The 24753-nt window shown below is 49.8% G+C and overlaps 1 protein-coding gene across 3 annotated transcripts in view; it reads right to left on the bottom strand.

The window, feature by feature from the left end:
• Positions 1-416: 416 nt before the first annotated feature.
• Positions 417-24753, bottom strand: part of ARHGAP32 (Rho GTPase activating protein 32) — a 197952-nt gene continuing 173615 nt past the window's right edge. For all 3 annotated transcript variants that reach the window (XM_069876457.1, XM_069876458.1, XM_069876459.1), the window contains 11 exons: positions 21308-21410; positions 18043-18187; positions 16575-16657; positions 14228-14335; positions 12546-12691; positions 10110-10311; positions 8389-8534; positions 7209-7283; positions 5789-6634; positions 4235-5145; positions 417-2970 (listed from right to left, as the gene is read on the bottom strand). In XM_069876457.1, the coding sequence (XP_069732558.1) occupies positions 715-2970; positions 4235-5145; positions 5789-6634; positions 7209-7283; positions 8389-8534; positions 10110-10311; positions 12546-12691; positions 14228-14335; positions 16575-16657; positions 18043-18187; positions 21308-21410 (5021 nt within the window). In that variant the 3' untranslated portion in view covers positions 417-714. The remainder of the gene's footprint in view (positions 2971-4234; positions 5146-5788; positions 6635-7208; positions 7284-8388; positions 8535-10109; positions 10312-12545; positions 12692-14227; positions 14336-16574; positions 16658-18042; positions 18188-21307; positions 21411-24753) is intronic.

Raw genomic sequence — 24753 nt, 5'->3', positions numbered from 1 at the left:
AAAAGTGCCTTGTACATTGAACTTGCTTCAGAGCCCATTCTGCAGACCTGAAGTCAAAACAGGCTCCAACCCACTTAACAGCAACTGAAGTGGATCCACTACACCTAAGTATTATTTTTCAAGGGAAAGGCAGGACCTCAAGAAGAACACAGTTGGGAAGTCTTTGCCCCCAGCCCAGCTCCTGGCCCACTGCTGCTGCGCAGCCTCAGACGGGGCAGAGCAGTGGCTCTTCCAAGGCATCGCGGCACGGAGCCCCTTTCTTGGAAGCCAGCAGTGGGAAACAAGGTACGACACTCAGGGCTCACAGGGAGAACGGCTGCATGCACGGTCCCTCATGCACAGGACCATGGAGGCGTGGTGAGGAAGCGGTGGGAACTGCCAACATCAAATCTGGGGAAGGAAAAACCTCTTCTTCCTCCCTCCCCTGCCCCAGCAGCATCTCTTTCAGCTCTGCCCAGCCTCTCTGGCAACATCTGTGTGCCGACAGCCTGCCCATCGTTCCAGTTGTCTCAAAACTACATGAAAAAGCTCTATCTCTATACATAAAAACAGTGAGTGGTGGGCTGGTCGGGATGGGGCTGAAGGTGGGGTTGCTTTGCTCATCGGGGCAGGGTTGGGTTTGTTTTTTCTTTTTTTTCCATCACTGAAAAAATAAAACAGTCCACTGTCCAGCAGAGGCTGCTTAGACTCTATCCCTCCTTCCCCCGCACCAGCTCACTCCACGTGGACCTCTGTTTCGGGCCTCTGCAAACACAGCTCTGTCGGGAGGAAGGCTCCCTGGCCGAGCGCCGTGGCGTAAGTTCTACTGTGCACGTGGGTAAAATTGGGGGGCACAAACCCCCCGCCTCCAACGTAGCCCCCTCTTTGGTGCTGAGGCATGGTATGGTAATCCTCCAAATTATCGTACTGGGACACCACAGTCATAGTGCTTTGGCGTTTCCCAAGGGTTTGGTATGGGTAGAGGAGGGCCGAGTCCCTCTCCACGGTTTCGGGATGTTGCACTCTGAGGCTGTGGCTCCGTTCGGGCTTGGGCGGCGGCGCCATGGGAGAGGCGGCGTGCTCCTCCTCTTTATAGCAGTCTCTGGAGTGTTTCTCCATGGACGTGTTTGGCCTGGCTCGAGATCTCTCCAAATCCAGCCGGTCCTCCGCCAACCTCACCTCCTTGTGGTTCAGTCTCAGGGTCTCCTGGTTCACCGGGATGTTGTATTTCCCACCTGGGTGCTGGTAGCTGATGGGCTCGGAGGACTCCGGGCCCCCTTTGGGCCTGTAGTCGGGATAAGGGGGCCCGTTTTTGGATTCGGAAGGCTGCCTATGGCTTGCTTCTTGCTGCAAGTGCGTCCTGTGCTCGTTCGTGTTGCAGCCTGGCTCGTGAAGCTTCCTGTTGCGGATGCTGCTCTGCTTCTGGGGAAGGGACGGCTTCTCCGACTGCCCGTTCCCATAGGCGCCCTGGTAGTGGGCTCTCTCCAGCTCCGGCTCCGGGTGCTGCATGTAGTAACGCTCGTCCCCCTCGGGCGTAGCCGCTTTGCCTGGGTACCTCCCCTCCTTCCCTTCCGCTACCGTGAGGAGGCCAGTTTTCCCAGGATCCGATTTGCTGCGCAAGTGAATCGCATCCAGCCCTCCCAGTTCCTCTGGCAGCAGTGGGGCCACGTTATCATACTGGGACATCACCGGCCCTTTCACCTTCTGGCGCGTGCGGCTCTCGCGGCGGATGGACTGCATGCGGTACTTCTCCATGTCCTCCAGGTCCCAGGACATGTACATGTGCTTGATGTCCGGGGCGGGAGGCACGTCTCTGCTGATGAAGCTGTGCTCCTTGCCTGCCAGGTGGCTCATGAGGCCTCCTCGAGGGTAGGCGGCCAGGCTGGGGTAGCGGTACAGCCCCTTGCTTTGCAGCCGGGACGCGTACGACGCAAAGTCTCGGCTGGGCAGGGCGTGGAAAGGCCTGACCCGCACCGTGCTGTAGGGGTCCAGGTCGTAGAAGCTCCCATCGGTAGCGGTGTAATACGAGGATCCGGAAGAGCTGGAGTAAGGGCTGTAGCGGTAATGGACCCGCCCGTTCTCAAAGTAAGGCTGGAGCTGAGTTACGTGGTAGTCGGAGTGGGGCTGATATGGCTTGTACTGATAGAGGGGCCGCGGGCAGAACACTGGCTCGTCGTCTGGAGGCACCTCGGTCCGTGAAATGGGAACGGAGCGGATGGCAGAGGCGGCAGAGGTGGGGACGTGCAGCGATTGAACCCTTCGGATCGTGGGGTAGGGGGGAGCGTCCTCAGCATAGCTGGCGGCGCGCAGGCCCGTGGGGCTGACGGAGGACACGAACTCGGTGCGGCTGCGAGGCTTGGAGTGGAGAGCTGAGGTGCTCTTCCCTTGGTTTGTGTAGGTGTTGTAGCGAGTGCTGGCGGAATTGGGTGTCTCTGAGCGAGGGGGGTAGGCTTGGTGCTGGTCAGGCTTGCTGTGGTAGGGGACGTGAGGAGGAACGCTCTCCGGTCTGTACTGATGCATGGCAGCCGGCTTGTGGTGCAGGTAGCCGTCCGGCCCAGGGGCCTCAGGGATGCTCTCTGGCTTGGGATGCGGCACGTACACGGGCTGCAGGGAAGCGTGCTTGGGTGGAGGAGGCGGGGGCGGAGGCAGGAGGGCTTCCTCCACAGAGGAAGCCAGCATGGAGGAAGAGAGGAAGGTGTGATAATTGGAGTTGGTGATGGCGTCGGCGTTGTTCGAGTGCATGGCAGCAGCAATTTTGCTCTCCAGTGTTCTCACGGGTGGGACCGGGGGTGTAAAGCTGTAGGAGGAGTGAGTAGGGACGGACTCGGACCGCAGGTGCAGGGGGGGAGCCCTCATCGTCTCCCGAGGCTTTTCCAAATGGCTCTGGGGGCCCGCGGGCACAGAAGAGTTGCAGCGGGTGGCAGAGCTGCTCTCTGAGACAAAAACAGGCACAGGCTCTGGTGGCTTTTCAGGTGCGGTTGTGCCCCATACCTATAGGGAAGAAAGCAGTAGCTGTTAAGAGACAAGCATCTCTTCCCCCCTGCCTATTCCGTAGTTAAAATATCATAGAACCTTGGAATGATTTGGGTTGGAAGGGACCCCAAAGCCCCTTCAGTCCCACCCCGCTATGGGCATGGACGCCTCCCACTGGATCAGCGGCTCCAAGCCCCATCCAACCTGGCCTTGAACCCCTCCAGGGATGGGGCAGCCACCCCTGCTCTGGGCAACCTGGGCCAGGGCCTCTCCACCCTCACAGGAAAACATTTCTTCCCAAGATCTCATCTCAATCTCCCCTCTTGCAGCTAAAAAGTGCTTCCCCTCATCCTATCGCTGCACTCCCTGATCAAGAGCCCCTCCCCAGCTTTCCTGGAGCCCCTTTCAATACTGGAAGGCTGCTAGAAGGTCTCCTGAAAGATGTTATATCACTTGTATGGATTAGCTCAACTGGAAGTTTTTCTGCTCCCTGGTTTCTGTTTGCTGTGCAGAGCTAGTGCTGCTCGCTGCAGCAGCAGATGTGGATCCTCCCTTCCGCAGCTCCTGTGGTGCCTCTGGGAGACGTCAGGACCTGACACCAACGGCAATCCCTGCAGATGTCAAACTAGAGAAAGAGGAGGGGGTGGCTGTCTCTGTAGAGCAACAGGTTAAAGCTTTTACACAGTTGTCAGTGTTTTGGTAGGTGGTCTGCTTGTCTTAAAGAAAACGCACCTGGATTAGAACTTCTCAGGCCCTGGTGAGCAGATCAAGTGGTGTAATAGAGCAGAAACGCCTGCCTTAAACACGGCTACAGTGTTTAAGACAGGCTGCATGCGTGCCTGCCTCGCGGGCAGTGGGTAGTTTGGATTTCTGAGTGAACATTTCCATGTCTAACTTGCACACCAGGAATCTGACCTGCATTACTAAAGCCTGTTGGAAAAATATACTGCCAGCCTCACTGGAGAGAGGATGCCAAAATTCTTGTTTCTATGCACTTCTAAACTGTCATTCCCTGTATCAGCCACCCCACTGGATACTTTTTCCTGTAAAATCAATGAGAACAGGTCTATTGGGTGTTTGCTTAAGAAACTTTGTGCTGCTTTCCTGTAAAGCTGTGTGTGTCTTGTACACGTGCAACTTCCAGTAACCTGTGATTCCCCTGCCTCTTCCCATTTGGATTTGGATGGACTCTTCCAGAGCTCAACCTCCTGCAATTACAGCTTCACTGTGCACGGAGGTGGCACTTGGAATCACACGTGACGCTGGGAGCAGATCCACGTACCTGGCTGGAACCGCTCGATGCTTTCGCAGAGGCCGCTGGCACTTGTCCCGTCGCCGACTGGTGATCCTGTCTCTGTGCCGGGGCGGGCTGGCTGGTTGGGAGTGTGCGCTGTGCAGTGGTGACGGTGACGTCCGCCTGCGTCGTGACCGGACCTGCTGGCCCACGGTTAGGCTCCGTTGCTGCTGGGATGGTGGTTAAGTACGGCACGGGAGCCGGGGTGCTTTTCTCCCCAGCGGTTACGGCAGGAGGAGACTGGAGCTTGTCATCGGCTGTGCAGGCAGGAGGGTGGTGCTTGTCCCCAGACACGGACACGCACGGACGGAGAGTGGGCTTATCTACACACAAGTCTGTGCTGTGTGGTTCCCAGTCAGGCAGTGCACCTGGAGTGGGATGGGGCGGGTGCTCCCAGGCCCCGGCATGGGAAGGGAAGTGCTCTTTGTCCCCCGCTTTCCCAGGATGGAAGCTGGACTGCTCCTGCTCTGCATCTCTGCTACCAGGCATGTCCCCAGGCATGCCAGGCTGGAGAGCTGGGGGGTCCCGGTTTCCAGGTGCACCTGGCGGGTGGTTCTGCTCCCCAGGTGTGCTGCTACCTTGGAAATCCTGCTCTGCTGGTGCACCGGTCGGGAAGTGAAGGCGGTTCTCAGGCAGACCGGTATACAGGTGGAGCTTGTCTGGAGCACCAGCAGAGAGATGGAGCTTTTCTAGAGCTGTGCCAGCTTCAGCCTCTCCATAATTTGTGCTTTCAGAATGAGCATCTCCTGGCCTTTTCTGAGACTGAGCGGATGCTTGCTGTGCGGACTCGGCTAACGCTAGGGCTAGCATGCGCGCTGCATTTTTCGGAGGAGGAGGAGGGATAAGAGACACAGAACTGACGGGAACAGGATCCTGGGGGGAGTCGAGGGCAACTGCTCCTAATGGGGGGAAAATTGAGAGAGAGAGTGATTTTATGTTACCCAATAAGGAGTGACCTAACCTTAATGGCTATTATAAAAAAATAGATGCTTTCCACACTTTCACAGTGGCAATTCCTTCTGATGTGAAACACTCTTTGTCTCACATGCAACTGCTGCTCAACAGCACAGTGGCTCATCACAAAAAGGAAAAAAACACAAGAGACTGTCTAAAAGGCTCCTCTTGCATTTCTAGCGAGGTAGGAAGTAGGTAGCAGAGAATGAGATACCCTTACACAATTTTGATCATAAGGTTTTTAGGCAAAAAGGTCCCTTCTTCAAGTGTTGGCAGATTTTTAATTTTAAAAAGAAAAGTCTTAGATGTGTTGGCTGAAATGATTTAGAAGGACATGCTAGAGATTTTCACGCATGAAAGGATGGGGGAGAAAAAAAAGAGCGGTGTACTATGGAAAATTATCTGGGATCTGTGTGATGTAGGGAAAACGCAGAGGTTAAGACCTTACTGATCTGCACAGCCCTGCAAGACACTTGTGATCAGAACTGACGGGCATTTCCCTCTCCTAAAAGGCACGCAGAGGAGGACGGTTTTGAGAGCAGGTCCCCTTGGGAACTTAAAGAAAGAATGGAGGAAAATGCACTGTACCTGGCTGTGTGTGTCCAGTGGGTACAGTCTTATTCTGACTGCTTGACATTGGTCTCTCCCCTTCTTCTGGCAACTCTGGTTTGCCAGCAGCCACTAGCTGCTGCAGCTCTTGGTGGGTTCCTTCCCCTGCTCCTGTTTCACTGTTTTTCAGGGGCAAGGACATCTGGGTTGGGGACCTGTTTGTGATTTCAGTGACGCCAATCCCTTTGCTCCAGCTGGAAGCAGAGGAGTTTCTGGATATGCTGGGCACTCCTCCAATCGCTTCTGACATGCGGCCGGGCAGGGCAAAGGAGACAGGTTCTGATGTAGTCAGCGGTGGAGATTTGATGGGTTTTCGTCCCATCTTAGGTGAGAAGGCAATGGGCTTGCAGGCCTTCTCTTCAGTTGGGCTCAGGTCCAGAGTAAAGAAAGGACTCATCTTCTCTTGGAAAGGGGAGACCGGCTCAGAGCTCGTGGCACTGCCTGGTGTCTGGGACTGGCTGCCTGATTCTGCATCCTTCTTTAGCAGGCTTGGCTTCTCCTTATTTATGCCGACTGACTCCAGCAGGGATGTGCTGTCCAGGCACTCGGACTCTGCTTGGGGTGGGCTGCACTGAAAAGACATTGGGTCGAAATCCAGGCTAGCGACTCCGATATCTGGTGGGCTCAGGTCAACGTCTTCAGAAGATCGAGGAGAAATCAGGGCAGGAACGTGGATGAGCCCCTCGTCCCCATCACTGTCGTCGTGGGGAAGGTTGTCGTAGGAATTGCAGCGATTCATATTTCCTAAGAGCTCTCCATTGAATGAAGCAGACAAGGCATCACTGCTGGACCGAGGCCGTCTGGGTCGAAACAGTTTGGATTCACCTGGGAATGAGTAGATACATATGAGTTAGTGTCAATCTTACTGTCCAGGAGGTGATGGTTTGGTGCTGTTTATAAAGCACCTTTAAGGCAGCGTGTACGATGTTCACCTGGTGAACTCTAAACACAAAAGCAACATAGTTAGCACTAACTGTTAATTAAGTTTGCTCACACTCTTTTACAGCAGTTGCCAGGTCTGATTTAGTCTGATATGAAGCTGTTTGCAAAACCAAAACTAGTTTAAGTGTGCTGTAGACCTAAGGCTTTCCCAGAAAGCATTTTCCTTCCCGATGCTGTCTTTTCCGCCTTAGAAGAGAAAGAGGAGATGGCGAGGAATGAATGTAAGCAATGCTGGCTAAAACAGAGCAAGCAGCTTGCTTTTTTTTTACCTTAGAAAGAAAACAAAGACCTGAAGAGCCTTTCTCTGTGATACCCACCCGTGGTGGGCAGCACTAAGCTGCTTCCCTAATTAGCAAGTCCAGCTTTTACTGGAGGGATGGAAAATGCGCCGTCAGTAATGTCAAGCTGCCTCTCTTAATCCACACGCACTAGGAGCGCAGGGGCAATTTTGCCTTACCATCCACAGCGTGCAGAGAAGTAAGCGATTCTTCACTTTTAGCTGAGCGAAGAGTCCCGCTGTCTCCTCGTCCACCTAAGGAAACGTAACCGAGATGGTGAGAAGCTGAATTAGCAAACTGGTTTATATTTGGCTGTGCAATGGTGGCAGGAAGAAACAGATGGGTTTCTAGCAACACTACCACAGCCCTGGGAGCAAGAAGTGCTTTTTGTTTTGGGGTTGGGATTTTTTGGTTTTGTTTTTACTCCACAGCCCTTAAAGAAAACCTTTATCCTGTCCCACTGTTAATATGCTTTGCTGTCCAAGCATGATGCAGCCCTTGTCTTGCAGCTGAGACTGCCCTGCAGGGCTCCCTTCAACCCATGGTTCTACACTGCTGGGCAAGAGGCAATTACAAGAGTGCATCAATTTTTGATATTCATTTCACAGGTTCTGTCTGGGGGTACCCAGGATAACTGCTTGGTTTCTGCCAGCAAAAAAAAAACCTTATAAAGAAAGGAGAATGTAACATTTGCACAACTCACTTTATAAGCACTAAACAAGTGCTCTGAAGAGACAGGCTAAAGGGCATTCCTAGAATGTTCTTATTATACTGGAGACTAAGAGGGTTATAATTTGAAAGCTGCACCATGAAGAAGATGGGATAAAAGTCCTCACTGGGTAGCGTTTAGGGATTTGTGGTGTGTTTTACTGCAAAAAACATGTTGTTGTTATTTTTAACTGTGCAAAGAGACAGTACACTGTATATGGAAAGGGATGAGAATTCTGAATCTACGTCCATTGGATGCGGCTACAAAATGCTGTTGGATGCCTTCTCCAGTTACACCAGTACAGCTTTCAGGACAACAGTGTGTGTGGAAAAGTGCCTTTACCCAGTTTAATTGTGTGTCTTTTGAGAGCAGCAAAGGGAACTGTATTCTTATTTCATAATAACAGCAGCAGAAGGAATTACTTTGAGACTTATTGCAGCGGTGCCCACGTATTGTCTTTCAAAATTTATTTTGAGCAACATGCTAGAGGCATGGGCTCCAGCAGGTTCAGTTCCTGAGCTAAACTGAGAGCCATTTATGAAAGACAGTGGTTAACTGCAGGTGTTATGCACGGCTTGAACGCTAGAAGGAGATACAAGCATACTGTAAATGTCAATTCTGCGCGGCTGGAGCTGGATTTACACCCTTACCTGCCAGGGCTATGGCTTTCATTTCTGAGGGTTCGCTGGGATTGCGCTGTAGTTTGCGTTTGGACACGGATGATGATTTTCCCAGGTTGAAGAAGGAACGCCAACTGCCAACCGGCGATTTCTTCATCTTGCTGGGCGGTCTTTTTCTGGAGTGAGAAAACAGAGTACGTTATTGGAGGGGGAAACTGCATTTAGTTCGGGCTACTGGTTGGTTGTTATTAGAACTGTCTGGTTTTTGCTGCAAAAAAGCTTAGAAACTTGGTCTCTTTTAAATAGCTGAGGATTTTTTCATTCTTATAACTCAGCCCTTAGGTACAGGGTAAATTCATCTAAACTACGCAAAGCAGATGCAATGCAGGTGAGCAAAGGCTCCATACTGAGAATCACAGAATTGTTAAGGTTGGAAAAGATCTCTAGGATCATCTGGTCCAGCCGTCAGCCCAATCGTCACTGTCTAATAAACCATGTCCCAAAGTGCCATGGCTGAATTTTTTTTAACCCCTCCAGGGATGGTGACTCTGCCACTGCCCTGGGCAGCCACTCCCAGTGCTTCACCACTATTTCAGGGAAGAAATTTTTCCTAATATCTACTCTAAACCTCCCCTGGTGTAAGAGTCTATTTCCTCTTATCCTTTCGCTTGTTACTTGGGAGAAGAGACCAGCACCCGCCTCACCACAATGTCCTTTCCAGGAGCTGCAGAGAGCGATGAGGTCTCCCCTTAGCCTCTTCTTTTCTGGCTCAACAACCCCAGGTCCCTCAGCTGCTCCCAGAACCTCTGGGCTCCAGCCCCTTCTCCAGCAACGTTCCCCTTCTCTGGATGTGCTCCAAGGCCCTCAACTGTAACAAGTGAGGGGCCCAAAACTGAACCCTGGATTCAAGGTGTGGCCTCACCAGATCACAGGGAGGAGATCCCTTCCCTATTCCAGCTGAACACACCATGGCTGAGCCAAGCCAAGATGTTGTTGATCTTCTTGGCCACCTGGGCCACTGCTGGCTCATGTTCAGCCACTGCTGATCAGCATCCCCAGGTCCTTCTCCATCAGGCAGCTTCGCAGCTGCTCTTCCCCAAGCCTGGAGCATTGTGTGGGGTTGTTGTGACCCAATACTGAGCCTCGTTAACCCTCAGGCAATCGACCTCAGCCCATCAATCCAGCCTGCCCAGGTTCCTCTGGAGGCTTCCTACCCTCCAGCAGATCAATGCTCCCACCTGCTAAGGGATGGCTTTTATTGAGCTGGCAGATGCACCAGTTCTCTGACGAACTGTGCAGCCATAAAAGGTATCAAAAGCATCTCTCACTCATGCTGTAAAATCACATCCACCTCCTCCCACTGCCATATATAATTTCTAGTGTCATGTCTGTCCAACTGCTCCAGTTTGAGGGGAACCTGGATTTCTTATAGGCACTTAGTCCTGAAATCTGGAAAGCCCTAAGGTTTCCAGTGTTTGCCTTGTTTACACTTCTGTGCACATGATGAGTATGGGCGTACGTACGCGTCACATACAACAGGGCTTTAGACATTCAATAACCCTGCTAAAGGGGAGGGAGTGGTGCAGAGGTTTTACGGCTAAACTGAGTCCACCAGACACTTGAGGTAAGCTGAGTCCTCACGGCATCCAAACCAGCTGGAAAACAGGCTACAACACCTCATGTACAACTAGTTTTTGCTGTAATCAAAACTCCCAGTTATGACACATACTGGAAAGGAAACTTGTCTCTACCTTTCGGACGGGAAGTCTATGACTGTGTGGAATTTCCCTTGTAAAGCTGCAGGGCCTTCTCCTACTTCTATGTATTTGCTGTCTGCCACGATGGGAGAGTTGATCTGGGCTTGCGTCCGTGCCTGAGCCTCCTCCAGCGTGAGCAGCTTTGTGGAAGGGGAGGACACCAACAGCGACTTGGGCCGCGATAAAGAACTGTGCCCTGTAAAGCAAAACCACAAGCAACAGGGAGAATCAGAAACCAGCAGTACAGAGATCAAAGCTTCGGGTCTGTGTGTCCAGGGAGGTGCTGTGTTTTTCTAAAGCTTTGTTATCCCAGCCACTGAAAGATGTGGTCAAAACAGCCACTTTGGCAGAGGCGTGTTTATGCCAAAAAAACCCTCTCAAAATTAAAAGCGGATTAGTGTATTCGAGAAAAAAAGGCAGGCAGGTTGGAAACGTTCACTGACACACTTTAAGTTTCACTCTGCAAAACTCTGTAAAGACAGTGATGGTTTTTCTTCTTATAAAGCTTGCCTTCAGTCATTCCCAGGATCCACTTCTTAGTGCAACGGGAAAAGCCATCTGTGACTGAAGTTGCTACAAACCAACATGCAGGCAGACACAATAAACAGGATCAAACCATGGGTCTTACTCATGGCCTTTTTACACCTCGTGCTTGGTTTTGGAGATGAGATGAACATGCATATTTTTCTAAGAGTAGCTGATGGTGCCTCCTGCTGCTTGGATCTGTTAAGGGAGCTTGCAGTGCAGAGGAGAGCGCAGCAGAGGAGCACAAGAAGCCTCAAGGAAGAGCAGACAGCTTTTGTTTGCCGCTGCTTATGTGCAGGTGTTCATATGGTTCTTCTCACCTGAGTTAAGGGGTGGGAGGGAGTTTGTCCTCACAAGAAGCATCCTGGGTGGCTCCACTTCTGCTACTGTCCCTTCGGCATCACAGCTCTCGTGTCAACTGTCCCCAGCCTGGTGTTTGTTAGGTGTAAATGCTACCCTAGGAGAGGTTTGGGTTCTGGTCGTCTTTGCAACAGCCTTACCTGGAATGGCTTAACGCAGTTTTGGGGACCCCCTTCCCCCTTTTACCTCTACCTGCCTGTAAGAAGCCGTGCTCAAAACCAGAGGCTCCTGGAAGCACTGACGAGGATGCTGCCTCACTGCAGCGCAGTACTCCTGCCCTTGGCTGATACGCTGTGAAACAGCCTGACCCTTCTCCCTGCCAGTTGTGTCAGAGCCCGCTGAATGCGAATGACCAAGTCATTAAACAATTAGCCGAATTTACATGGTCCATTCTAAGCCTGGATAATCATTTGGCTGGGACTCTTAGCATACTTATCTTCCCCTGGCAGAGCTCAGCCTGCTGTGGGCTATTACTGTTCAGCCAAACTAACCCCTGCCTCCTGTTGACTTAAAATTGCCTTCCAGAGTTAAAAAAAGCTGGACTTGGAGCAACTCTGCAACCCTCAGATGAGGCAGGGCTTGTTTAAGAAGAAGGGAGTGGCAAATACACTGGAAAAACAGGTATTTGCACTCCACAGGTGGTGGTAACCTGTTCACTTTTCAGGTTATCAAAGCAGATGGTACAGGCTTAATGCTGCTTAGGAGTAATAATAGCTTGTGATATCCATGTTTGTTGATCTAAAAGACAGAGTAAACTTTCTTCCTGGTGCAGCTTTGCTCCTTTGCGATGGAACGGGTGCGCTTTTGGCCTTAGCAGTTGCTCGAGGGTATTTGTAGGTTCCAAGGCTGAATGATGTTTCCAGCACTCCAGGGTTGGGCACAAATGGGTTGCACTTTGCTCCTCATCCTAAAGCCACAAATCAGCTACACGAGCAGAGAACCCAGTGAGAGCCGCAGGGCAGCGCAGACTGAGCCATGCGGCTGCGAGCTCCGCTAATGAACCCAGGAGGACTGTGCAGAGGAAATAACCAGGGCACCAGATGTCAAACTATTCCCTTTAAGAGCAAGACTAAATTTCTTAGTGCCAACGTTACTGAATACAGAGAGCTTTCTTTAAATCAGTTCACTTCTGTTTATGTTCTAAGGTGCTGATCGGGACAGACAGATCACGTGTTACACTGCAAGACAGCTCACATGGATAAGCATGCAGGGCACTGACAGCGCTGGTTGTAAAAAGAAGGGGAGGGAGCAGGAGGGACAAAGACTTAAGAAATTACTTATGATTCATCAGTTCCAGGACATAAAAGTAGCAGCCAAACACTAAGATGTGCACTTCTGTAAAGCATCCTTGGCTTCTAAAAAAGGTACACAGCCATTTCTAAAATCAGGCCGTACTTACCTGGTTCTAACATCATCAACTTGGAATTCTGTCCTCTGGGTTACAGGAAAAAGCTATTTCAAACGTCCCTGAGGAGGTTCAGAGCCCCATTGAGTGTCTGCTACCTTTTTTCAATCAAGGTAAACCTAGTGGAGGAAGATGCTCACCTGCTCCATCCCGTATGACTGAGCTGAGCTTGGAACTGAAGAGGACGTCCACGTGGTTCAAGATGAATTCCACAACTACAGACTGGATTCGCACCTCCATGAAGGCAGCTGTTCCACTGAAGCAGGCAGACTCTATCTGCTTCGATCTGAAGAAAAGTCAGATTAAATGAAATGCAGACAGGGAAGAACATGGGAAAACGTGCTCCTTTCAGGAAAGGCTTTGGCACGTGTCAAGCTATTGGGCCTGGCTGCTCCTGCAGCCAAGACTTTCAAGGCAGTTAAGAGATCAAATCTCATTGCAGCGCTACACAAATGATCACACTGACTGTAGCGACTGATAACCACATTTGGGGTTCAGGTTCGAGTCTTAATGAAACAGAGGATTGGAGCCTACAGAAAAGCTGGGGAGGGGCTCTTGATCAAGGAGGGCAGGGATAGCATGAGGGGGAATGGTTTGAAGCTGAAAGAGGGGAGACTCAGGTGAGATCTTAGGAAGAAATGTTTTGCTCTGAGGGTGGGGAGGCCCTGGAACAGGTTGCGCAGAGCAGTGGTGGCTGCCCCATCCCTGGAGGGTTTCAAGGCCAGGTTGCATGGGGCTTGGAGCCCCTGATCCAGTGGGAGGTGTCCCTGCCCATGGTGGGGTGGGACTGGATGGACTTTGAGGTCCCTTCCAAGTCAAACCATTCCACGACTCTATGAACACCAGGGCTAGAAGGACAAGGAGCATGTGGCAGGTCAGGATCGAGGTCAATGTGCTCATGCACAAAGTGGGGAGCTTTTTGCTGGCTTTTTCCCTGAATCTGTGGACTGCAGCAGTTAAAACACTGGCTCTGTAAAAAACTAACCGTGGCCTCCTAATGTGATTTTTCCCCTAGCAGGGAATGCCTCCAACTGATCCTGCTCAGCAAGTAGCCTGACATTCACAAAAACAAACTCAAATGAGATCATTTGACTGCTTGTGGGTGAATTGCCAGCAAGAAGGAAAGAGCTTACCCTCATTAACTGCACACTGGGGAATCTATGACTCAGATTTCTCAGGTTGGGAACAAAAGCAGTCTAGAGATCAATACAATAGAGGGCAGGGTGATTTTCTTTTTTTTTTTCTTTTAAAGCAAAATTTTAAAATTACATCATTAATTTTAAGCTGTCCTGTTATGCACATTCAAAACAAATTCTAGGGGACAGATTTATCCCAGATCATTTCCATAAGTCTGAATTCTTGCAGCCAAAAGCTGTCAAATTAGGCTCTAGAGACTGATGCACTGGGAAATCAGTGATGCCACTGAACAACTTTTCCTTGGATGATCAAGGGCACACTAGGCTCAGGGAAGCAGGAGAGGGGAAATGATCATCAGACAAGAAGGCTGGAGGGAATCGTTCCTTTAACTGCAGTCAGTGGAAGGGCACTGTGGTGGGAGTGAATAACACCAGGGTATTCTCTCCATGTGGTTCCCCTGATAACAGCGGGGGCGAGTTCACATCACTAGTTCAGGAGCTGGTCTCAGTCAAATAACTTCCCATTGGAAACTCTGCTGGAGGAGAAAAGTACGTTGGGTGGAAGAAAGGAAGAGTTCTTTCTCAGCTGCTGAAAGCTGTGACTTTGTGGAGAACAGGTTATCTGTCTGTTTTATAAATATAAAAAATGTATTTTGTATAAAAATAGGAAAGAAAACAGTGTATACCTGAGGAGGTTTGGAGCCCAGACGATTGCTAAGTTCTTGGTGTGCATGTTTGTGATGGAGCAGTAATCAGCTAGACGGGCTAAGTGTCTCATTAGGAACTCCAGTGTCCTGGAAAACAGGAGACAGGCAAACGTTCAGCACCGATGAGCAAAGCCACGCTGCAATTCACAAAACAAACCCCAGGTCATCATTGTCTCTTGGTTTGACAGCTCACGGCAAAAAGTGTTGAACTGTACCCTGAGACTGACAGTAAAGTGAGGGGAGCCTCGCCTGGTCTGCTCAGGCTCAGTGAAGAGACAAAGCATCTGAGATCAGTCCAAGGGCCGGATCAGAGAACACGGAGGAGGATGGCAATAATCGATATGCCCCCAGCATGGCAGGATCTAGAAGTGGAGCGCCTGGAAACCCATCACTTGGCTGCTTCACCGCCACAGCAATCCCCGAGGTGGGAAAGGAGGGAGAAGGGAGAGCTCGGAAGGGGCAGGAACACTTCTTTAGACACCCCAGGATACTGAGAACCAGCACGTTGTATCTGAATTCTGCTTATGAAATTACCCGCTACAGGTTTCGTACAGGTTAAACTTCAGAGGCTTCTGTTCACATTGAAAAAAAGGAAGAGGGAGCGCACGGTGGTAATGAAAATGCTGATGTACCCTCCTCCGTGCTGTTGCCTGGCAGCATCCCTGGCTTGTGTCTGTATGAACCCTTTTTTGGGAGGGTTGGGGAATGGAGAAGAGCTGATTGTGGGACCTATCATTCCCAAATAGACAAGGCCTGAAGAGAAGATTCATGTTCCTAGCTGGAAATAAAACAAGACATCTCCAGCATCCGTATGACTTGGGACCTGCATCACCACAGAGTTGCAGAAAGTGGTTTTTTTTTTTCCTTTTCCAAGCAGACCTCAGGAAAGGAAGGGAGCAGCAGCCCTGTCCGCCCACAGCGCTTTGCATCCTGTGCCGCCCACGCCCCGGGCACACACAGCACCGTCTCCAAGTTCAACAAGTCTGTCCGCCCCATAAAGTAGGAGTCATTTTAGGGAAAAGACAGAATGCAGGCGAGAAAATGAGATGAAAGGGATGAGATCACTTTTGAAAAGATCCTCTTGAAGGCCCTGTTCCCTTAATCAACATTAAATATTACAATTAGTGAATACAAACTACCAGCTATTATGCTAATTAATGTTATTCAAATAGCAAGTATTACACAGTTACAGCTTATAAGACATTACAATTGTTAACTAATTAGTTAAGACTAATGACTATGTAATAAGATGCTGATATTCATATATGGTATTACAAAGTTATTTATATCACGCAGGTACAGCATTGCAATTGCTCAGATAATCACCATACATTAAAATAAATAAATTTAAATATTTATTAGCACAAATCATCCTAATTGTCATCAATATCCAAATAAATATCTCTATGCATTACAGATGGCCTCTATGCCAGGACACCTATTTGTAACTGGTTCTGCAAATTAACATACACTAGAAATAGAAATTAATATGCTCACTGATGATTATCAAAGATTACAATTGAACATCCCCAACCAAACATCATCTCCAGGCACCACAACTGGTGAGCAAACGACCATAAACTGATAAGCCAGTTGATTATCATCAAGTATTACAATTAGACATCCACAGCCATTAGATATCCACCTGCAGACACCAGGCATGGTCAGCAGGATCACTCAGGATACAGCACCACAACTGGTCCAGCTAATTACAACAGCTACTGATAGTTAAATAACTGTCAACATACATTGCAATTAGCTATTTATACCAATTACAAGCCATAATTGATGAAGACTATTTAACATACTACTTACCATCATCACAATAATTCGTTATTAATGCTATTTATAGACACATTAACATACAGTATTAGTTATTAATACCAGTCACCATACTTTTTTGTCTGATTCTTTTTAGTTAGTATTATTGCTGGGGGGGGTAAGGTGGAGGTGTGGAAATTGGAGACAAGATAGACATTACCAAATCGAACTGAAGGCCTGAACCAATTTTTTGGCCACATTTCACTTTTTTCAGTTGTGATTCCTAGAACTGGTGTTGATCCCCTCCCACTAAAACAATTTCCTTAGTGATATTAGTCCCTTCTGACAGAACCTGCTTGCGTTCGACCCTTCACGGCATTAGGAAGTCAAATAAAACTGTGCCAAGTACGTAGTGTTTGTCTGGTAATGAGGTAATTAAAGTATAAATCCACTTTATACAGCAATAAACCTTTTTAACAGACACAGGGCAGCTGTCTTGAGAGGGAACGCTGCACTCGCATCCTTTCTCATAAACCCCGAGCTGTAAGCAGAGGGGAGCACTGACCTGTAGTGAGGAGGGGGCAGCTGCTGGATGACATCGTGGATTTTAACCAACCGCTCCTCATCTGTAGCAGCAGAAACGGCATCCTGGAACAAGGCAGGAAGGGATTTTAGCTGCAAACAAGACTAGACACCTGCCACAGCATCTTGTACCATGGCCAGTGTAGTGTCCTTCAGCAGTGAGGTGGATTCTGCTGCTCTGCTCCACCTTCTGAGAGGCTTCTGTCCCCTGGGGACAGAGCAGCACGCAGGTAAGGTGAGAAAGACCAAATAAATCAAGATCTGGGTCACTTTACAGCTTAATTGTACAGCACAATTCCTTGCAGAGGGCATTAGCTCCAAGTAGTATTTATTGCTAATCCCACTCCTGTCTGAGAAATCCCTGGGGAACAGCAAACGATAGGGGAATTCCTTTGAAGAGCTGTTAAGTGTCCCCAGCCTTCTAGTGGTGCTCCAAATGTGGAATGGACATGGAATCATAGAATCACTAGGTTGGAAAGGACCCACTGGATCATCGAGTCCAACCATTCCCATCAATCACTAAACCATGTCCCTCAGCACCTCATCCACCCATCCCTAAACACCTCCAGGGAAGGGGACTCAACCCCCTCCCTGGGCAGCCTCTGCCAGTGCCCAAACACCCTTTGCATGAAAAAAATTTTCCAGCCTATAATGTCCAGCCTAAAACTCCCCTGGGGGAGCTTGAGGCCATTGCCCCTTGTACTGTCCCCTGTCACTAGGAAGAAGAGCCCAGCTCCCTCCTCTCCACAACCTCCTCTCAGGGAGTTGTAGAGAGCAATGAGGTCTCCCCTCAGCCTCCTCTTCTCCAGGATAAACACCCCCAGCTCTCTCAGCCGTTCCTCAGAAGGCCTGTTCTCCAGCCCCCTCACCAGCTTTGTTGCTCTTCTCTGGACTCGCTCCAGAGCCTCAACATCCTTCTTGTGGTGAGGGGCCCAGAACTGAACGCAGGATTCGAGGAGCGGTCTCACCAGTGCCGAGTCCAGAGGGAGAAGAACCTCCCTGGACCTGCTGGTCACGCCGTGTCTGATCCAAGCCAAGATGCCATTGGCCTTCTTGGCCACCTGGGCCACTGCTGGCTCGTGTTCAGTCGCTGTCAACCAACACCCCCAGGTCCCTCTCCTCCAGGCAGTTTCCAGCCAGACTTCTCCTAGCCTGTAGCTGCCCAGGGTTGTTGTGCCCCAAGTGCAGGACCTGGCATTTGGCCTCGTTAAACTTCATCCCATTGGTCTCAGCCCATGGATCCAGCCTGTTCAGATCCCTTTGGAGCCTCCCGACCCTCCAGCAGATCCCGCTTCCACTCAGCTTAGTGTCACCCGCAAACTTGCTAAGGGTGCACTTGATGCCTTCATCCAGGTCATTGATAAAGACATTGAACAGGGCTGGACCCTGTTCAGCCTGTGCAGATGAAGCCAAGCTGAAGCAGAAAGGGAAAGGCATTGCCTTGTACTCACTGAGAACTTCTCGTAGAGTTGATAGGTCAGCAGCGGATTTGGGAGCTCGCGGAAGTACAGTTTGCAGAGGGAGCCCACGCAGTGGATGTCTTGGATGTAAATATCCTTTGTCAAGTCAGGAATCTGCTCGGAGTCAAACTCATGGCTGGGAATAAGAATAGAAAAAATGGGCAAAGGGGTTTGGAAAGGAGCAATGAAAATAAAACCCAGTGAAAATTACAGTCTAAAGAAGAAAGGCGTTTGTGATTTACAGGAAAAAAAATAAATACTCAGTCACCAAAGCCACACGATCAGTGGTTGTGGTGCTGCTAGACTGGATTTTTCCAGAATTAGGCTTTATCTTTTCTAATATGGTATTTTCAGTGAGTTTTCCAACGGATTGGCTAGTCTGCAATCCCAGGGCCTTTCACAAAGCCTCCAGAGAGCATCTTTAGACCGCAGAGACAATCCAAGTATCCAGCTCGCAAGGGCTGGGACTGGGAGCTGCCCCGAGAAGCAGCGTGCACAGGCCTGAAGGAAAGCCACTGTCCCTTTGCATTTCAAAGGCCTGGAAACTGAAGTGATAAAGCGATGTGGAACAGCAGTGCCTGGACAGCAGTGCCATCGTCAGCTGCTGCACATGGAGAGGAGTGTGTGCAGAAACCCCCTGGGGACGAGCTGGGGAGCTGAGCAGCCTCTGCTGCAGGGGGAAGAGAGCCAGCAACCACAAGAAGATCATCCCCGAGCAGTCCCTTGGTTTTCAGAGAGAGAGAAATCAAAATCACAAACATTCATGAAATAAAAGCTGAGCTTAGAAGGCCAAGGGCTGGCTCGCTGCTACGATCTGTGCATGGGAGTGCTGTTTCAGCTTAGCAGGAGGGATTTGCAGGGGCTAGCACGGTGAATTGGGGCACAGGGTGCTGCCAGAGCATGGCTGCAACAGCTGAAGCTTGTTTTCCCTGCAACGACTTGAAGCCCTAAACCAAAACCACGTATCGTTGATCCAGAGAATCATCCTGTTGACAACACAGCCTCAGCAGTGTCAGGGGCTGGGTGGCAGCACCCCTGGCTTCTCCCCTCTCCAAGCCAGGCAGTTTCTAACACAAGGTAAAACAAACCTTCAGCACAGCTCGGATGCAGAGCTTATCTCTCTGTGCCTACAGGACAGAACCAGTTTGTGCCCACGTCCAGGGCAGGCGTCTTTATAACCGCAGCGGTCAAACATACAGCCCCGAGCAGAGCAGAAGGTGCTCCTGCCTTCCCCTGGGCACAAAGCCCACGCCAGGGAAGCCGCTTGTACCGTGCCAGGCTGTGAGCAGGAGGGGTGAACAGTCCATCCCAGCTCTGCACCCCAAAGACAGGGAGGAGGAGGTAATAAAGCCCTCTGCTCTCCCCAGCGGATGGACTGCTGGTAGCCACAGCCCTTGGTGCTGAGTGCAGCTCCCACAGCACGGTCGGACTCATCACCTGCTCATAACCAGGAAAGAAACTGAATTCCTGCCCTTGGATCCACAGATGGGAGATCAGGGAAAGACACCAGCCCTTTCCTTATAAACACACTTGGCCTGGGCTGGAATTCTCCGGCCAGATCCTGCCCTGCTCCAGGACTCCTGGTACTCCAGTGTATTTTCCCCAAGAATAAACCTCACACCCCTGCAGAAACTGAATATGGAGGGAAGGAAGAGAAGCCCAGCTTCACCCAGCCTTTCTTTTCTCTGTACTGGCTGTTTCGAGAAGTACCTGTTTCAAGAAGTACCTGCTGTTTCTTTGGACCCCAAAAGAAGACTTTGTTAGTCAAATACAACTTCACAGCCTGCCAAAAGAAGCCAGATCACAGGGATACACCCAACAGCTCAACACTCGCTCTGGTTTGCCTGCCAGCCAAACCAAGGCGGCTACCGCACTGCTGAAGAGCCAACCTCTGTCCTGGAGTCCATCTCCCATGTGGAATAAATTCTCTAACTTTCTTTCCAACCAAAAAGCCCTTTAAAACCCAGAGATCCAATCCTTCTGTGTGAAACTTAAGAAGAGTGACTCATTTATAAGGATACTGCAGATCTAGCTTTGAAATAAGCCTAATGATCTGTTTATATAGCTGGAAACTACAGCTGTGAAACATCTCCTACATTAACCAAACACTCATGGAAATCTGTAGTGATTTAGACGAACAGTGGGGAGAGAGTCTGCAAGTTATGCCAGGTACTCCCCTCCTTTTGTCTTTGGAACATCTCAGAAAACTGAAAATGGGCTGTCAGTTCATTCTCTGTCCTGTACGAGGGAATTATGTCATTAAAGTTTTAGAAAATCGTTTTTAAAGGACCTTTGGAAAACACTGAAGGAGAAAACGATCTTGGCAACACAAAGGGAAAAAAATGCACTGGGGCAGCGATTAGAAAGACGATCCAGCACAAGTCAAAATGGGGAATTAAAGGGATGCTACAGAAGCAAGGGCAAACATTTTATTCAGCCAAGATTGCTGTGGGCAACAGCTACAATCAGAGGCTTTGGAGCCTGCATATCAAAGCCTCAGGAGCAGAACGCTAAAATGGAATTGCTGTGATGAGAAACAGGATTAAGCTGAACCAGAATAAGCCCATCCAGACAAGGGTTTGTACTGTAACTGTACTGGCTCAAACCTGTCCACTGAACTTGGGAATAGCTGGTACAGAAAGGATTTCCTTCTTATGAAAAATATGCCTTTGCTGCCTCTGGGAGGCCGTGGGCCTAGGATCAACATCGGAATTAGTCACATCCCACTAGGTTCTCTCAGTCCTCTCACAACAGAAAAATGCACATCAAACGACGGGAGGAAAAACAGCCTCACAAAAGGATAAAGCGCATTTGCTGTGATGAGAGCAGCTCCTCACTGGGGAGGACGCACACCTAGCCTCTCCCCAGCACAGCGTGCCAATGCCCCCCACCAGGAATTATGTAACTATTCCTTGCATGCTACCAATTAATTGCTAATATGCCAGGAGTCCAAAGTACGAGGAAAAACATCAGCTGCTCAAAAGGGCTCCGGGAGCAAGAGGAAACAAGAATGAAATGTGACAGCCCAGTGACACCATGATCCCAGAGCCTTCTGATACTCTACCCTGAAGGAAATCATCCTGCAAAATGCCTACTGAACGACCCTGCAGTGCTCTGAGAGAGTGGAAAACCTGTCGTGCCAGCCCTCGCTCACAGCCTGCACACACACATCGGAGCTGCTGGAAGGGCCTGTCCCACTGTCGCTGATGCAAGCAGAGCCTTTGGCCCCAGCGCGTGCCTCAAAGAGCGTCCTTACCGTAGCTTCTGGATATTGGATGCAATCCCAGACAGGCGATATATCCCATCCACAATGCCATGCTTCTCGATGAACTCAGTGCAGCTCTTGAGGACCTGGGGGACTGAAGAACAAGTGTCGTCGTTAGCTGAGTTATTAGAGTCCTAGTTCGGGTTGTGGTCTCATCAGAAGCCATAAACTAAGCCCAGCTGGGCCACTGCTTCTGTTCTTCTGTAAAGGAGAAAGCCTGTAAGAGATATAACTTCAGGAGTTGGGGTGGAAACTGGTCAGAAGTGTTCTTTGCTTTAAAAAAATGCCAGGATATGAACTGGGCTGAAAGAAGTTCAATTCTGGACAAATAGAGACAGCACAGGCTCCACCACAACTTCCACAAGAAGTGCGGTGTTAAATTCCATTCCAGAAGAGCTATAAAATTGAGGAAATACTCTCTTGTTTTCAAATTTATACGGGATTAACCTATACGGCTTGGCTCCAGCTAATACAGACATGAAGGAGATGCTACTTTCTGCACAGGGGCCAGGAGAGTTTTTACAACTGATAATTCCATCCCCAGTGCCTACTGGAGCATGACTACGTTTAAATAGCTACACAACGTACCACGCTCACAGAAAGTGCAGACAGACCAGGGTATGACAGAATGGAAAAAAAATAAGCCCAAAGGATATAATTAGGTGTCAAGTTAATATTCAAGCCGCTTCACCAACCAATTCCTTCCAGTTGACTTCTCAGCTGCATGCAGCATCCACTGCCAGAGCTATCTGTCCATCCTCGTCAGCTTAAGGAGGAGCAAATTGCTTTATTTATAAAAGGGAGATACAACTGCCCTGAACATAGACAGAAAATTAGGCTTGAGCTCTTGTGAGCAAATCTTCCTGGAAGAAGCTCAGATCCTTGTGGAATCTTCCACAAATCTCTTTTTTGCTGCACCTCCTGTGATGATCTAGATTTAATCTTACGTTAGATGCCACGTCTGATCAATTTGCCATGTGACACAGATTCTGAATAGGTCATGTGGCAAATCCCCTTATACCAAGCGGCAAATGCCATCTGCCAGTCCCTCCTCCGAAGTGCGACTGAACTTAGATGCTCCGGGCTTTCCCCTCCCCAGCCCCTGCACTGCTTTTTTTTTTTCCCAGCTTGCAGCACTCTCACAGCCAGAGAGAAGACTCATTTTTGATGGTTCCCTGGAAATCAGCAGGAGCATCGTGGGCTAACGGCAGATCCGCTCCACACTTGAGCGCAGGATAGAAGGAAACTCAGTCTGTGTGGCACGTCAGTCATGCAGGCTCAGGGCCTAAAGACACCAAGAGACAATCAGAACTAAGCCAGTCAGACCCTGGTATTATGCTGCCAGGCATTTATAGCATCTCACACTGTTTTCCAACACAAGGTACAGACTCTGGGGGAAGCAGAGCCCTTGCACATTAAGCAATGGCATGGAAAGAGCCTTGGAAACCAAATGCTGATTTTTGGGGCAGAGAAACAGAAAAGATCACCTTCTGCTCTGCCCTGTAGGTGCAACAGGAATTCCACTCCTGCAGCCAGAGAGGATTTGCAGAAGGAAACCTCAGCATCTGCTCTGAAGAACAGTACCTCTGGCAGCCTTGTGAGCTCCGAGCGGCACCACAGCTGCTGGCGTGAGGAACCAACCAGACACATGTTCAGGCATCTGAGCCACGATAAGCAACAGTTCCTCACTGCTGAGCAAATGCCCACTTGGAGATCACGCTGGTAAAAGTTGCATCAGTCACTGCAGCACCGCGAGCTAAAGGTCCGAGAGCAGGGCAGGCGGAACAGACGGGCCCACGTTCTAATGCTGCTTCAAGTCTTGGAGAAGAAAGTTTCTAAGCAGACAGTGAAGGAGTTGTATCACACTCCAGCAGCTGCCAAAAAGGGCTGAAATACATTCTGCATTGCACTACAGCATCAGGAGACAAGTGGAACTCGGGTATAAAAGGGTGCAGAAAAGCAGGGAGATGAGAAGAGCACCATCCACTGCAGAAAAGGCCAAGGACAAGGCTTTAGATACTGATGCAGTCAGTGGTTTCTTACTTCCACAGCACCCTAGATGGCCAGACACACAGGATCCATGCTCATCCTGGTTGCCCTAAGAACCAAGCGAGGCTATGTGAGGCGTCCCTGTGTTTCTTGCCCCATCACCACCCATTACAAAAGCTGAGAGGTCACAAATCTCACCAGTGAACGGAGCAAGGATGCTGGGCTCGGCACCGCATCAGCAGCATTTCCCTCGCCCAGCTATGAGAACTGCAAAGGACTGGGTAAAGGTGTTGACCCAAGTTTTAAAGGGTTGTGGCAAGATTTGCTGGTGCTTAGCTGCAACTCCCCCAAGACTACAATGGTCCACACTGGAATCTGAATAGGGGCCCCTTGGTACTAGTGTTATAGCACCTGTTGAAATAAATGAAGCCATTAAAGGCTTTAAATTGGAGGGGGGAAGACTTAGATTAGACATCAGGAAGAAATTCTTCATTATGAGGGTGAGGAGGCCTTGGCAAAGGCTGACCAGATAAGTGGTAGCTGCCCCATCCCTGGAGGTGTTCAAGGCCAGGCTGGATGGGGCTTGGAGCCCCTGATCCCGTGGGAGGTGTCCCTGCCCATGGCAGGGCGGCTGGAATCAGATTATCTTTAATATTCCTTCCAACCTAAACCATTCTATCATTCTATGATAAATAAGTAAGCAAACAAGCAGCATATTCATTCCCTGCCTGCTTCATTCCTAGCAGGGATGCAGTGATACACACAGCAGGTGGGAGAACTCTCTCCTGTTTACCTGCACAGCCCGATCACTGCTGGGACACCGCCTGCACTTCACAACCGATGGTTTGTGCCACCAGGAGCAAGCTCTGCAGGTTTCCAAGGCCTCGTCCTGCCAGGGTTTATCTAGCTGCGTCAACAAACAGCATGATAGGCACAGTATTTATGTACCAGCTCAGCTGCACAACGACCTGCTGTGACAGTGGGAACCAGGGCAGGGGGGAGCAGGAGGACAGAGAGGGACATAGCACCAGCACCACCTCCTGAGGTCCTTACTGGTGCTTAGAAGAGTGAATGGACACTGAAGAAAAAAAAAAATCTATCAATCAGGTTCGTTCTACATATTTCCTAATCTGGTTACCAGGACAGACTGTTCTTTAAGCTAAATATATCATGACAGCAGCACAGATATTTTGGGGGAATTCTGCATGGTTGGAGAAGTGACTGCAATTCAAGCAGGGCTATAATTATACTTGCAGGCCCTGTGCTGGAATGGTGATTTGATTTTTCTGATTTTCGAACAGCGATGACACCTGACAGTTCCATGTGTGTGTAACCTCCCCTCCCCTTTGAATCCCAAGCCCTTTAGTCAACATAAATTTCCATGCTTACACACCTGCACATACAGTGTCTGTTGCTACTGGAATGAAACAGGATGAAACTCCTGACAT

The sequence above is a fragment of the Phaenicophaeus curvirostris genome, chromosome 25 (genome assembly GCF_032191515.1).
Source record: "Phaenicophaeus curvirostris isolate KB17595 chromosome 25, BPBGC_Pcur_1.0, whole genome shotgun sequence".
NCBI classification, from domain to species: domain Eukaryota; kingdom Metazoa; phylum Chordata; class Aves; order Cuculiformes; family Cuculidae; genus Phaenicophaeus; species Phaenicophaeus curvirostris.
Note: the sequence above shows the minus strand (reverse complement) of the source record. Positions and strands in the feature narration are given on the sequence as shown.